This window comes from Centrocercus urophasianus, unplaced genomic scaffold (genome assembly GCF_019232065.1).
Source record: "Centrocercus urophasianus isolate 14NV4802_14NV808 unplaced genomic scaffold, USGS_Curo_1.0 seq_10, whole genome shotgun sequence".
NCBI classification, from domain to species: Eukaryota; Metazoa; Chordata; class Aves; order Galliformes; family Phasianidae; genus Centrocercus; species Centrocercus urophasianus.
In genome coordinates this window covers 50,024,620-50,040,689 of record NW_024884142.1, presented here as the reverse complement: position 1 = coordinate 50,040,689, position 16,070 = coordinate 50,024,620, and the positions used below count along the sequence as shown (strand labels likewise).

Sequence of the window (16,070 nt, the reverse complement as noted above, 5' to 3'; positions counted from 1 at the left end):
AAAGAACTTGTGGGTTGAATGACCCAGCAGCACCCTCCTCTACTCTGAAGTTTGGTGAAACACCAAGATTACACTGAGACTTGACACACCTTGTCTCTGCTGTCCTCAGTAATGCAACAGAAAAATTAATGCTTATGATCTCAATCAAGGTTCAGCAGGTTTTCAGCACTGCATATGCAAAACACTGCTGAGGTGGGAAAGGGTGCAAAGAAGCCATGTAGCTTTGACCTCTAAATATAAGACATACCATCTGTTACAAACAATCTGTGCTGTCACTGCACAGTGCCAGGGTCTTATCTCCATTATTGTGTTCTTTTATTTTTTTTTTAAACTGAACTTACGCAAGTCCTGATGTAAATAAGATCAAGTGACGAAACCATTTAAAAGAGAGAGATGTATTTTTGCTTCTATTATAACTCATACCCTTGATAGCATTCAAAATGTTTCCGAAGTTCTCTTTCGATCATTTTGGACTTTATTCTTGAGAAACTGAGACACTGCCTCTCTTTTCCCTACAGTACTCTGTATTACAAAGCAGGATTCTCATCTTTGGCAGAATCAAGTTTGACATAGCGTAAGTTAATAAAAGATAAGGAAAATAAAAGCATTTACCCAGTCCTTTCACAAACTTCATAAGGCACATAATATAACTGGTGGCGGCATTGGCAAAGACCTGGATGCTGTCAGTGTTTAGGAATGCTTCAAAGACATCAAACACTGGGGCCTGGCGTTTCCCTGTGGAAATTACAAGATGAGGACTTTTTCCCATCCCCCATAAAGATGAATTCCCAACAGTTCCTAAACAATTTAGCTGGATCTGTAAAATCAATTCTGTTCCGGGAAGAGACAGAAATGCCCCAGTCATCTTAGAAGTAAAAACTAACATGCTTTTTCCTCTTTTGCTCCCAAGGCAACTTGCGTAACCCTACATTGAAAGTAATGCTGACTCCTTTCTTCACAACATCTATAAAAAATATCTGCTTACCAGTGCCCACATGGTAAGAGCAGGTACATGCAATCAGCAGTTGTGTAACATTTTTGTTTGGTGGAGCCTTAGTCCTAACTGTCAAGACGACACAGCAGTTACACTGAAAACTATTCTGACTCTTCTGATGATACAGTGACAAAATAGCTTTGTTTTTCTTAAGTAATTAATCAGTCTACAAAAGCTGTATAAACTTGCATTTTGCTATGACAATAACAGATCTGAAAGACAAAATTTCGGATGCAAACCATACCCCTCATGCATGGCTTGTAACATTTATTAACCTGTAAATGTGTCAAAAGGACAGATTAAAATTATTTGTCCTAACTACCCAGCTTCCATACTTGCAATGATGTCTGAGAGAGACGTAGGATCAATTGTAAAGCAAATGATTTGTAACAGCACTAGTAATTAGAATCCCTGTGATCGAGTGCTTGGACAAGTACCTACCTGGAGTATCACACCAACTGACATTGATGTTTAAGAGCAGGAGGTTTCACATGGCAAGAAAGACGGTTGACAAGAGAGGCAGTGACTGAATGCAGTCACTACAGCAGGGCAGTGACAAGAACTCAACTATGCTCAGCACTCACACACTGTCTTTTTGCTCAAAAATATTCAAGTAGGTTTGAAGCATTTTTTTCTTATTATACTCATCTGCCAGAACTGAAAGGATAGAAATGGAATTATCTCTGCTTTTACTCCCAACCTAATAAATCAGATACGTTAGTACAGTCTTAGAGTATAACAGTGCCTTTGTGAGCTATACTGTTTCAGAGTATCTATTCAGGTCAGGCATTTAAAATGTACTGAGTTATTTCTTGGGGCCTCAAGGAATTAGATTGCGAAACAGAAGAATACACAAAATAGTCAGTGCTGAAGACCTTACCCATAGAGTATTCTCCTACAAGGTACTCTTTAACCTCTGACTTATTGCCGCTGTGAACTGTTTCCAGGGCACTGAACAGGGGTCTCCATCCTGACTGGATCTGGGTAGAACACATTTCCACCAGCTCTCCTATGGAGGTGACCACCTGCAAACAGTGTAGGAAAGGCTCAAAGAATAAAACCAGAACTGATACAAAGCTGGACCTGCAGAAGGAATGAGGAAGGTTTTAAACACGTTTCTAGATATACTCTTTTATCTGGATTTCAAAATCTAGACTTTTTTTTTGTTAGATAATTTAATTAAATCACTTTAAAGCCAGATGTACTTCTACTAAACAGCTAGTCTAAGCAATAAACAGGTAAGTAGTCAGGGGCAGAGTTCTGAAAACAGAGCTTCTGCATTGTGTAACATTATTCTCCAAAGGTACTGTTATAATGCCTGGTGTGCTAGAATCTTGGGAAATATAACAATAATTTGGTAGGTTCAAGCATCACATTTGGGTCTGCTCCTGAAGGAAGACCTGACTGTGGAATAGGGCCACACATATATCATTCACAACTGCTTTACAGAAGAAAAATAGTAAGCTACACTGAACAGCAACATGTCAAGGCTCTTTTGAAGTACAGAAAGATATCTGTATGCTACCATAATGCTGATTTAGGTAGGCAGGGCCCTCCTGAATTCCTGAAGATAATTGAGGGACACCATTTGAAGGGCATTTGGGAAATATTCAAGTGGATCAAGTGCACTCTGCTGACCATCCTTCTTATGGGCCTTCTTATGGTAGGTCAGATACAGGCACCCTAGTCAGGGCCGACTTGCCTGGTCTTGCACATCCTCATCACACAGCTCCAGCTGCATGATACGCTCAAAGGGGCGGAAAAGTGACTCATTAAAATGAAAATGAGAAGGTTCATTCCAGTCTGTCAGCACTTCGGTAAGGATGTCATGGATGAAAGAGACAGCCTTCCGAGACACATGCCTCTCCCTGTGACAGGCAGCCTGCAGGGAGAGGAAGAGTATAAGACTTCACCCAAACACAAAAGCACTTCATGATGCCAAACCCTAATGAGAGCTTCATCATGACTAGAGAGCCCATTTGCCAAGAAAATGGGAAAGTACTGCTATGGAAATGGGTGATTGAGACTATGAGCTGCTTGGGGTCTCACAGATGCCTAAAGATTTAATGAAAATTGAAGGAGCAGACAGCTAAAAATAAATTAAATAATAAACCCCACAGAACAGATCTCATGTCAAGTACTACCTTTTGTTGCTACCAGGTGACAATTTTTCCCTTTTAAAAGTTTTTATGTATATACATCATATTTGATAAAAAGTGGCATTTGGTCATGCTTATATTTGGCCACTTATGGAACTTAAAAGTGAAGAGAACAGATCAAATAGGACACAATGTTAAGGGCTGTTACATATTACAAGAAGACCATTATGCCTTCTTCAGCTTTTTCAGCTTTGCCATCCCTTGCACACATTCCCATCTTCTCCCCAATCCTACCTCCACCAGGTGAGGTGCCACCAGGCTCCAGCAGCGCATGAGGTGGAGCAGTGGGCGGGATTTACTCCTCACAATTCTGAGCATGGCATCACCAAGTCGGAACAAGTGAAGTGCACTTCTCCTGTCCTGGGTGGATTTTACTTCTCCTACAAGGGAGTAAAACAAAATAAACAGAAGCGTAAACAAAAAGCTGCTCCTTCATCTCTGGATGTCTAAAGAGAAATGTAAATCAGGTTCAAAATTTATAATGCTCAGCCAGAAAGAAATCAGTGTAAAACACAGCTTATACCTGGGTAGGTAAAAGAGCAGGAGATAGACCCAAGCTTTGTGAACAATGCAATAAAAACATCTCATTTTCCTTTGAGGAAAGATTTTTTGGGAACGTTTTTAAAACATAACGACTTGGAAAATAATGCATTATAATTCAATTATGATATCCAGTATGGATAAAAGCAGACAAGTTAAGCAAGGAGGTAAACAATTGCTACTGAGAGCCAAATAGTAGTTGTGAAGACCTCTGGTGACATCTACAGGAAAGAATATAGACTGCAGATTATTTTGTGTTGCTTTGTCTTTTGTACTTACTACCACACAATTGGTGAGAAGCAGAGAATTTGAGAAAAGTATCATGTGTTCTACAGCCACTAATACTTTTACTTCCTACTGAAAACAATTCATCTTCCTTTCCTCTTGTAATATTTGAAAATACACTTCATTGTCTCATTAGAATATGCTAGTTTAAAATATGTATATGCCACTTTCAGTGTAAAAATATATATCCAATTAATTGCCCTACCTTAATGTGGATATCATTATTACTACTACTGTTGACTTACTGCTACACATAATGCCATACCTTTTTTTACTTAAAAAAAAAAAAAAAAAAAAAAAAAAAAAAAAGCAATTGGAGACAAGGAGGAACCAAAAAAGAATGACTAATTTTTATACTGAGATAATGCTAAGTAACACCCCAGGGAAAGGAGAAACCAATTAAGTTTTCATGTCTGCTACAGGACACACAACTTTCTACAGGTTTTGTACTGTAAGGTATATGCTTCACTTTGCTGGGGAAGAGTAAGCAGACAACTTCCACTGCTGAATTTTTCATTTCTCAATTGCATGCTTCATTTGTTATCACTCATTTTACGAACACTTCTAAGCAAATGTCCTTTGAAGCGTCTCACAGCAGGGGTAGATGTGGTCCTTGTCTAAAAAAAGTTCTTTGTCTTTTCTAAAGATTTTGCAGTACTCCCTACAGAAAGATCTTATTAGAATAAATACTGTTTTCTTTATACCCTGAAATTTAAGTGGAAAAATTAAAACCTTAAGAAAATGTTGCAAAGTACTAAAAGGTAGTACAAAGCTAATTTTGCAAGCCATACAGCTGTATGTGAGACAAAGAAGTCTGTGTTTGCTTTGTTTTGTTTTTTTTTTTCTACCTGGCATTGCTAGGGAGTAATCAACTGTATCTGTGACAGAATGGAAAAGTTGGGCCTGAGAAGCCTTCTTGAGCTGGTAAAGGAAGCCTGCCAGTGCCATCAAATTTAACTTATCAGCAGCATCTTCAAAGAGCCTGTGAATAGAAGAATAGAAATCAACTGAAAAATTAATGATATGGAGATTTAAATGTATTTGCAAGAGGAAAACCTTTAAATGTACATAACTGCTGTGTGTTGCCTCTGGCAACACACACAGCAAGACCTTGATCCAGAAATATTATCAATTGGAGAGTGGTAGAGCGTTGTAGGACCAAACAGAACCCTTCCAAGATACAAATGCAGCACTATGACAAAAAAGCACTTTTCCAAGGAATCACCACTGCCCCTTAAGTGGATCTTAACTGCATAGACAGTTCATAAACAATAATTACAAAAACTAATATGCTCAGCTCTCCCAACTTACATCATCAGAGCTTCACTGATCTTAGCAGTTTGCTCCATCTGTAAAGCCCCTTAACATGACAAAGAATTGAATTTAAGTCTTAGATCTAAAGCTGCTATATCTGAATTGCTATGCAGGAATATAAACAAGAGCCATTATTTTCAACTGCAATGAGCTCTTAAGATTTAAGAGATAAACCTGTACCCTTAAAATTTTGCACAGATTCAAGGCAAGTTTCCACCACAAAGAAATTACACATGGTACAGCCAGAAGTTAACACAATCATGATTCCCTGATTCTGCTTTCCATGAAAAACTTTCTGTTGTTCTGACAGTAGGAACTGCTTCCGTCCCTTCCTGTCAAGGCATGACACCTATTCTTTTTCTTGGTCTGCTTTAATGAGCAAACAAAATAGGTTAACTTACATGCAAGCAATAGAACTACCACTCCTAGGATGCATGTGATTTACTGGCAGATTCAGACACACCCATCCCAGCGCTTCCAAAAAGCAGGGCAAGTACAGCAAAGGTGCAGAAAACCAAGTCTTTTAAGAGCTGCTGGCTGTGATACGTAGCTCCCCTGTAAAACTCAACTGAAGCAAGTGGCTGCAATAGACATAAGGATCAGGGCCCACTGCATCACAGAAAGGTCTATGTTGGTCTTGTTTTAGGAGCAGAGAATCTAGTGACACTTTTACCTATCTGCTTGTGTGGAGAGTGTGAGAACAGCCTTGGCAGCACTGGTCCCACACAGCAAGCTGCCTCCACGGAAGTCGAAAGCTCTGCCCTTACTGCTCTCCTTGACAAGTTCCTGGATGGAAACTGGCTGAATGACAGGATTACTGCTGAGGGTGGTCTCCTGCTCAGGGGTCTGTTCCTGAGGAGTCTCTCCCAGCTCAGTGTCTGAATGTGGGCCTCCAGGTGCCTGCTGTGACTGGGTGATGGTAAGGCAGGGCTGGGAGGTGCCATCACTGAAATGGGTGTGCTCCAGAGTGCTGATGTACTCACACACCCTGAGAACAGAAGGAAAAGAAGGATTAAAGCCACAGAACAACAGCTCTTGTGTCCCTAAATCAGAGGACTCACTGAAGAAATCCCTGAGTCTCTACTCAAGTCAGAAGCATGCTGTAAGCAAAACTCTCAGACACATCACAGATAGTGTGTCATCTTACATCCCTTGGCCTTCCATGTCCTCATATAGCAAACAGCCTATCTGAGGAACTTGAATGGCCATTTAGGTTTCAGGATCTGACACAGTCTTCTGACAACACTGAAGTTTCTAAGCACTGATTTAGTCTCCAAACAGATGTGGAAAGAAGTGATTTTTCTCTTACAGATATTTAATTCAATTTAATTACAGTTAATTCACTCTGTTACTGGCTATGAAGAAGACTCCCAGAGTATGTAAAGTCCTTTTTCTCAGACTGGTACTTCATGGCAAGACATTGAAAATTATGTTTCTTTTGGGAAAGCGGCTAAGTACCTGAACACATGAGGCCAGCAGTCTTGATTGTGGCTTCCCATCTCCAGACCCACATTTAGGACTGCATCCATACACAAAACATGAGCAGTGTGTAGGCAGACACCCTGCACTTTCCCCATCTGCTCCAGTTTCTGCTCCACTTTCTGTTTCACTGCAGCACAAAAAACCAAAAAGAACATTGCCATCTCCAGCTTTTAAACAAACATTTGCTTCTTCTTATGGTGGTAATAAAGGTATACAGCCTGAAAGCTACAAAAGAAGTTTGAATTTAGATAAAAAACAAACTACAGAATCTCATTTTTTCCACATAAACATAAGGCAGTTTTAAAATGAAAATCCCTGTGGACTGATTTTATGAAAAATCAGTCTGAGATTGACACCCTCTAGCCTCAAATTCACATCTTATTGCCCACAGAACATATGTAGCATTGCCAGCAATAGTACATGTTCCTATTCTGTGCTGGCTGGATTTTTATTTATTTATTTGTTACTAAAATCTCTTTTGCAATAGAAAAAAGGGTTTGTGGATTACACCTCATTTCCATATAAAAGTCCCAACAAAGAGCATTTGCTAATGGCCTCTGGCCACTACTACTACCTCTTTTTTGCTTCTATGCAGGCTGGCCAACTCAATTCAGTTATATCGAGCAGAGCGCTCAAAAGATAGCTTACCCTCAGACCTCAGGTTTGTTTTCTCTACTAAGACACTGAAATCAGTGCCAAGTAGGGTCATCAGTGCAAATGTATACTTTGTTATGGGTTTCTTGCCATTAGAAATCAGATGTTACCTGATCTCCAACCAGCCATAAAAGACATTATTGACTTTCACTGTGTGAGGAACTTCTGCACAGGGGTGCAAAACATTTTAGCTGGTATACCTTTTCTTTAACTTCTTTAATTTAATTTCTTTAATCGTTAACTTCCTTGAACATGATTCAAGACAAGTCAGGTTCAGTTTATGTTCTCACACAACACAGCAACAAAATACTGTTTTTCTGATGCCCTCTCATTGTAAAAGTGTCACAAAACTTGGGAAGTGCACATTAAAAAAAACAACAAAAAGCAGTTAACCTTACTTGCTGTTTAGCTGATTTCAGTTCTATATAAATTACAATTAACATGACATATTGTTAAGAACCTACCACAGCAAGACATATATTGAAACCTCTAGACTTACTTGCCCTATGCCTATAAAAAAATAATCCCCCTCTGTCGTTCTTTTGTGTATAGCAAAGCACCTTCCATCTGCATCTCTGCAAACAATATGAGATAAGGTAGATCATTCAATCACATTGTCACCTTGAGCTATAGCATCACTGGGCTCTTGGATTTCTTTTTCCTCTTTCTCTTCTTGGACACAGGACGCAGCAGCCATTTGGGCAAGAGCAGATGCACAGTTAGCAGCAACTCCTGTAAACAAACAGCAGAATGTTTAACTAGCTTTTCCTCCTTAACCTCAAGCAATCTGAATGACAGGTTGAGTCAAGTAAATGGATGTATATGTCTATGTTGTAGGTAAGGTGAGTTCTATGAGAAGTTCTACAGGTTCCTTGAACATCCCAGACTAGAAAAGAATACTGCTTTCTCTTCCAAATTCACGTAGGGAAAGTTATAGTCCCATTTTGTGAGTGTGCCACGGCAACATAAAACACAGCAGTACCTAGGGCACAGCTCAGGCGGGCTGCCCTCCTCAATCCATCCAGACTCAAACATATGGAGTCCTTCTCCTTTTGGTTCTGCTCTTTGGCTCCTTCTGCTCCCAAGATGAATGCCAGCCCCTTGGAGCTGCCTGCCATGCGACCAGTCAGCGGTGTGGACAAAGTGTCAATCAAGTTCTTCCAACAGCCAATTAAGAGGTATCGGGCAAAAGCAACTCCTGGAGTGAGAAATGCATTACTATCACTACTGGAAAATGACATAACAGCATCTCTATTATCAACAGTTAAAAAATGCAAAAAAAGAAGTCATAAATGTCCCCTGCATGCTGGACTTCATATGGTGGTAATAAAGGTATACAGCCTGAAAGCTAGAAAAGAAGCTCATATGCAGGATACACTGACACACTTCCTTCAAATCTTAAACTGCTGTTCTTAAACCCAAGTGTGTTTACGGTATAGAACAATTCACCATTGGTAGATACACTTGTGCTTACAATATATTCTCAATACCTGCAACAACAGAATCATCTGTCTTCTGATTCTGGGAAAGAGGAGACTGAGCTGAAGCAGATGCCATCAACTGGCCACCAACCATACTGCTTCCCAAGCCATCGATGTCTGACAGAATATCAAAGAGAACAACAGATTACTTACTATTCAACAAACAGATGGCAAAAAGAAAGTATCTCTTACTGGATCCACGTTCAAGCAGGTTTTGGTGTCCCTGATTTCTCATGTATGCTTTTTAGATTCTATTTTCTGGCAGCCTGGTGAAGCCTTGGTATAAACATAAGTTGTGGCACTTTATATTCTTTGCCTGGTATCACCAGCTTTTTCTTATAGAGTGGAAATACCCTTACTCCCAAGAGCTCCCTGAAATTACACAGTCAGTGGAAATTCTGGTAAAGATCACATGGTATTTCTTATTGTTTTGGACCTTCTGCACACCTATGCACAATCTCTGCATTTCTGAGTATTTCCTTTAAAATCTTGCTAAATCCTGTAACCATGTGTTCCCATATCTCACAGTCCCCCCGACACACTGGGATCCTATTTTCTAAATGGAATTGTTAGTGCATTAGACCTACATGGGTTCAATGTCAACATTTACTCCAACACAAGACTAATTTGCAACGCAGAGTTTAATATTAAGGACACTGGCCTGACTTGCTTCCTAGAAGCCCGTCTGTCTCTTTTTCACATAGCTATTATTTTTCCAAAAGTGTTTGTTTCAGCTTCCCAACTGACCGCTCATCATACAATATTTAAAGGAAACGCTGGTCTCAACACAGTCAGCAACAACCTCTCAGAACATTGCTCTCTGATTACCAGTTAATGGCTCAGCAGAAGCAGTGTTCTCCATACATACACTGTTCTAATTACTTCTTTGCAATCATACAGTACGTGCATTCAGAAAGACAGTGTATTTTATACCACTGTAGTATCATAGGCACCCTGTTGCCTTTCAGCAGATCATATAAGATATTTTTTTCTCTCAAATGAAGCTAAGGATTGTTTTTCATTACTTGTTAGAGATGCTCTGGGTTTTCAGCTTCTCACTACTGCCATTTGGCATATCCCTAGCATAGCACAAATCTGAACCGAAGGGGAAAATTCTGTGGAAAGCTTCCAAGACCAGAATCCACTCTTTATATTTGTTTGTACCAAAGGCATACAGAAATGGCTTTGCTATGACATCAAGAAAACAGCAGACTTACCACTCATCATTAAAAGGTACCAAACCTGCTGTAACTGAAGCTGAGAGAACTAAAATACGCTCTGGTTCAGTATACAAATCAACCTTTCCCGTCCCCACCATACTGTCAAACATTCTTCTGTATTCATTTGGCCAGAATATGCAGAACTCTCCTTTATGCATACACTTAAATGTATCCCCAGACAGATTTTAAAAATTTCAACACAGTGGTGCTACTAAAGTCATCCTATGGAAAGAGAAAACTGCATATCACATCTTCATGTTGTGTAAACTGAAGAAGTTCAGAGAAATTCAGTGAGTGACCTAGCCTACAACTGACTGGAGAGCCTAGCAGCTGTGTGATTCAGGTATATTCATTATATACAACAGGGTCCAGATTACAAGTAATTTAAATAAACATAATATATTTTCTAAAGGTAACCAAAATTCACATGATTTTACACATAAGTTATTAGGAATACCAGTAGGATACTGGGTCCAGTAGCATTTAAAGAAGTGCATTTCTTCCTTACAACTCCTGAAGTCTATCAGTATCTCCTGAAACAAAAGGCAGCCACCTTTCAGAGAAAATAAAAGTGCCTTTTTAAAAATTTTTTATTTTTTAATTCCATATCCTCATCATTTATCTTAATTAGCAAGCATTCCTCTAGAGGCAATAAGGAGGAGTCTCTGTTCATCTGGATCTTGATAATAACTGTGCCTTTGGGACATTGCCACCACACAGATGATAACCCACAAGTTGAGCAAACAAGTCATTCCAGTCTAATTACCTTTGGGGCACATTGACCACAGAGATTCAAGACTACTATGAAGTTTCAGTGGATTTATTTGTTTTCAAACCCAGAGTTTAAAGTTTCCTGTCTGACCCAGAGCAAGCACTTAGGTATTTGCCACCACTGAGTGGTGCACATTAGTGAAACATCACTCACTGCCTGATTACACAGTATGTATTGGACCAAAGCAGAGTGTTATTGTAGCTTGTTTTAGACACAATTGGAAGTTAGTTCCTGCCATCATAACATTGTACTAACCAGTCAGCATGGTAATAAGTGGAAGGCTGTGTTCTTCAGGGCTTCCCCAGTATCCAGCTTCCCCTAGCATGTTCCTTTCTAGTACCTGGTGGTACAGTTCTTCAACCCAGGCTTGGGAAAATATCATCAACACTCCACTGGACTGTACCTGCTTCATGAACTCTTTCTGCAGGCAACCACAAAAGCCAGAATTAAGACAACAGTAAGTTCTACAGCATGAGTTTCTAGCACTAGATCCATTCCTAAGCGTAAGGTGATGCAGAAGTAGAAATGAAGTTATACAAGACTAAGAACTAACAGAGAATTATAGCATGTCTCTATGGTGAAAACGACATGAACATAATTCTCGTTGGAGAATACACGAATAAAGAGCTTTCCCTTCTCTTACTGTAGATCATGCAAGACACAAATAATAATGACAGTTCTCATACAGCAAAGGCACAAGATGATCTCTTACCATTTTCACAGGGTGGGGATAGAACCTCAACTCCATTAAAAACAAATTTGTGGCACCTAATGCTGCTTGTCCAGCAGTCAGGCCCTTTTGCATTGAACAGCTGTCACAGACAAACTGGGGTTCAATTAAATACATCTGAACTATTTTCAGTAATACTTAGGTATTATAACCTAATTATCTTTCACTCAGACAACTGATGCCTTCATCAGTATAAATGCAAAGCTGGTATTAAGCAAGACATTTATTAATATGCTCAGAAGTATCTGCAAGATGAAGGCACACACCTTTACAGCAGGGACTAAAAATACTTAATATATGACACACTGGCAGTGAAGATTTGTTACAAAGATGCAGCATCCATCAAAATGACTGCTTCTTTAATGATAATTGGTAGGCAGCATTCATTCCTCCCTGAATTGCAGAGAAGCTGCGTAATTCAGATGCATGATGTTTATCATGCAAAATTTATAAGTAGTTTGCTTCATTTGCAATTATTATTTCTCCACTTAGCAAGTATCATGAAGGACACTTACATGTGGGCTGCTTTATGTGAAAGGAAATGAAACAATCTCTTTTCAAGCATTTTCTCTGTATTCACCAACTCACCAGCAACACGGGAGCTTGGGGAGGCTTCTTCCTGTAGTAATCTGAGTTGGCCAATTTCAGGTTTAGCAGCAGAGTATAATGAGAGACCATGTAGAGACTGTCTGCATTCATCAGAGTTTGGAAGCTGAAATTTGGGTTTCCTTCAAATCCTGGTGAGTGCATCGTACCTAACAAAAACACCATGTGAGCTCTCACATTTTACACAGATTTTGCCTGGAAAAAAAGATCAGAAACTAACCCTAGCATTCCAGCAGCAACAGATTGCTAGAATAGTTAATGAATCGTCAGCAGAAGTTGCTCTATTTAATGTACTAGGGAGTAGAGAACTAAACAGTCCATCCATAATGCAGTGCTGCAGCACACAAAAAAGTCCAGTCACAGTCCAGCAAAGAAATATGCTTAATTTGAAGTGCATAAGGAGCACCAGTATTCATTAGGATCTCTGCCAGGTACAAAGCAAAGGGCAGGATACATCTGCAGTGGTAACCAGAAAGGTGAGGTGGGTAGGGGCAGAGGCACAGCCTGTGTACTTACAGGAAATCGAGCATACTTGGCACAAATGGTGCTAATGAGAGATACAGACCAGTTAACATCCCAGTAAAGTTGTTCCAGCTAAATGAGTTGCTGGATGGGGACTGGAGTGCTTAGCACCTTGCAGGGTCAGGCTGTAATCAAAGAATGGCCTAGGCTGGAAGGGACCTTAAATCCTATCCAGTTCCAAACCCCCTGCCATGTGTAGGGTTGCCACCCACTAGATCAGGCTGTCAAGGCATCATTCTTTCCATGGCCTAGAGTCATGTGTACAGATATTTGGAGTCAAACTGGCTAGGACTTCACTACAACTCCAAGCCCTGTTTAGTCCATAATAACACCTGCTTTTTGGACAGCTGAGTACTTGCCAGTCCCATAAGCCATTATCTGTAAGCACTCAGTACTCCTGAAAACACTATCTGTATATAAGGTGTACCACTGGGCATGACTGTAGAGTGTAATCTCTTCTTCCTAGGTAGGATGGGCAGTACATACATTTTCCTCTGAGTTAGCTGGCCTACTGGTAGAAAATAACAAATCAAGTACAAGCAATACTTAATCAAATTCCTCTCAGCTATCATCTGAGCCATGAAAAAATCCAGAAATGTTTGACTCCCTCCCACCATGAACCACAAGATTTCACGGTTTTCACATCAAGTGTGAAAACCATATACCATTTCATATAACCATCTCATATAACATTGATTAGGGGAAATTAAGGAGTAAGTTTTCTCCTAGAGGAACATTTGTAATGAAACGAAAGAGAGAGCTTCCAAGGTTTGTTACATGAAGAAGCACAGCTGCATCGCTTAGTTAGCTGCTGAAGTGGTTGACTGTGAGCATATTCCTCCCACCACAAATCTCATGCCTGTTCTTAGACAAAATACAACAAATCATCAACATTAAAAAATTAAAAAAATAATAATAATTAAAAAAAAACCACACACAGAAAAAAAAGCAAACATTTTTCTTGCCTCGTGAGGGTTTGAAAGTTCTGTGCTGCTGCCTTCTCGGACTTTCCACTGACGTCACTTTGGGGGCGTGGATAAGGTGAATAACTGTTTGAGGGCGGATTTAGAGAGAGAGTAACTGTTCCAGGGTGGGTCTAAAAAATGAACAACTCTTTCAAGGGAGCAACCTTTGTGGAAGAGGGGTGACAGGGCTGGCCACACATTATACCAACACGGATTTCCACGTGTTTGTGGTAGGCTTCCTATGGTGAATGTTAACAAAGAATCTTTAGCTAGTCCCAAAATCACAACCCTGTGCTTAATAGCAGGCCTATAAGTAGCTTCAGTGACTCCATTACTAAAGTTAAAGATGGATCTTCACACTTTGCTGAATGCTGGATCTTGGTGTAGTTAGTACATACTGATTTAATATGTGGTATCTTACATAAGCACTTCTGGACCTAGAATAAGCTACAGTAATATCGACTCAATGTGAAGTGTTACATAAATGAAAATGTGGGCTAAACTGCTTGTAAAAGCACACTTGTGTATAGCTGCACATAAAAGAGGCTAGTAACAAATAGGGCATGTATTTGAGTGTTTGGAAAAAATCTGACCTCTAACTCCTTCTAAAATATCAGAAAACATCTAACTACATTTGACAGAAGCTCATCCTCTCAAAAGGCTGATAGATAAACAACTTGCACTGACGCTTAACAAAACAAAAACCTTGCCACTAAAAGCTGTGCAATCAAAATCTGGTGCTAAAATGCTTGCTATGATTATTAACACCATGGCACACAATTATTAGAATTAATTCCTTAAAACAGTAACTCATGAGAATAGTGATGTCTGAATTAAGATAATACTGATCATGAATTTTACTTATAAATATCTGCCAGCCATAGCAAACAGCAAGCTTAGTACATTGCCCTAAAACAGATAGGTCATTTAAATTGGCAAGGTCAAAGAGAGCCTACATAAAATGAAACATTTTGTTCAAGCCAAGACAATATTGACCATTTCTAGACAATTTAGTATTTTTTAGATAGACATCACACTCCAATGTCAGTAGGATCTTTTTAGCATTTATTCTATCTAGCAACAAGCAAGGGAGAGCCTTCTGAAGGAACATTATAACCAGCTTTTAACCAATTGACTTTCAAATCTTACTTTCCTTTAAATTCTGCCTAGCTTTCTTTGCCGATTCCATGCTTAAATTCCTATGTTAACACCTCAAATTCCTACATTCTTTCATTGTTTTCAGTCCCTACAAAAACAAAACAATGTTACAATGATATTTAAGGATCTAGCTGGTTGGAAAGCTCTATACTAACATATTTCACTGCTCCCTTGTGTAAGAAAAATTAATGACTGAACCAAAGCACGTAAATAAAGACTCAGAAACAAAATTACTATTTCTGCATGGGTTGGTCTCAGAACTGCATCCATCTCTTCTTCTCAACTTGAATCTTAACTGATATTCAAATTTCCTAATGTAGTCCTGAGGAATTATACATGAACAGATGCTATACATCCAAGGAGTCATATCAGTTCCTTTAACTTCATCACCTACTTTGTGCCTTGAATTTCTGGTGCTAATGAAGGAGTTCTGAAATTATAATTTAATATTCCCTTCAGATGCAGAATTGGTGCCTCAGAAGCTCTCTGGGAGAGAGTTGCCACCCATGGACACATTTTAAATAGGCCTTCAGACTCATGCCTCTCATCTATACGCATCCTCACCTCAGAAATATTGATGGACTTGTGTTTAAGATCAGAGGCACACATTAAAGAACTGTTTCAGTCCGATTGAGCCTCGTTCCAGATGTCCTACTGAAACATGAACTGCACAGACCTTGTGTACAAAAGTCAGGGGAATGCCCTATGAAATCACGAAGATCCATCACATCGTGAGGCTAGCTTTCTTAGAAATGTGAAGGCTCTTCCTCAACTCAACAGTCTAAGACCGGCTATCTTTCTAAGAGGAATGTACAAACCAGACAATATAAACTTAATGCAAAAATGGACTGTTATCCTTCTATCTTTTTCACTGTATTAGTCATACTGAATGACAACAAAAGTCATATTTAGCTTTAAAATCCGGAATTTGGCTAGGTATACCTCTTCCAACACTTCAGAACCTTCTACAGGGTAGAATCTGATAGACAAAAGGTTAGGAGAAAGATGTTGTATGCTCATCTACATATGAGCTTTCTAACCGTGGACTTATGCTACAATTTCATTATTTTACAGGAAAATGAATTCTTTGTGACAGGAAGAATGCTTTAAAGCACCTCAATTCAGAATAAAATCAACATCCTTTTAAAGACAACTCCTTTGTTACGAATGCCTTATTACTATCTTCCT

At 39.4% G+C, this 16,070-nt stretch overlaps 1 protein-coding gene across 4 annotated transcripts in view; it reads right to left on the bottom strand.

Moving 5' to 3' along the window:
• ARFGEF3 (ARFGEF family member 3) overlaps positions 1-16,070 on the bottom strand; it is an 81,353-nt gene that overhangs the window by 15,071 nt on the left and 50,212 nt on the right. For all 4 annotated transcript variants that reach the window (XM_042810898.1, XM_042810904.1, XM_042810910.1 and 1 more), the window contains 12 exons: positions 12,220-12,386; positions 11,157-11,322; positions 8,919-9,026; positions 8,411-8,626; positions 8,050-8,160; positions 6,751-6,901; positions 5,966-6,280; positions 4,827-4,960; positions 3,388-3,533; positions 2,697-2,876; positions 1,875-2,019; positions 613-735 (listed from right to left, as the gene is read on the bottom strand). In XM_042810898.1, the coding sequence (XP_042666832.1) occupies positions 613-735; positions 1,875-2,019; positions 2,697-2,876; positions 3,388-3,533; positions 4,827-4,960; positions 5,966-6,280; positions 6,751-6,901; positions 8,050-8,160; positions 8,411-8,626; positions 8,919-9,026; positions 11,157-11,322; positions 12,220-12,386 (1,962 nt within the window). The remainder of the gene's footprint in view (positions 1-612; positions 736-1,874; positions 2,020-2,696; positions 2,877-3,387; positions 3,534-4,826; positions 4,961-5,965; positions 6,281-6,750; positions 6,902-8,049; positions 8,161-8,410; positions 8,627-8,918; positions 9,027-11,156; positions 11,323-12,219; positions 12,387-16,070) is intronic.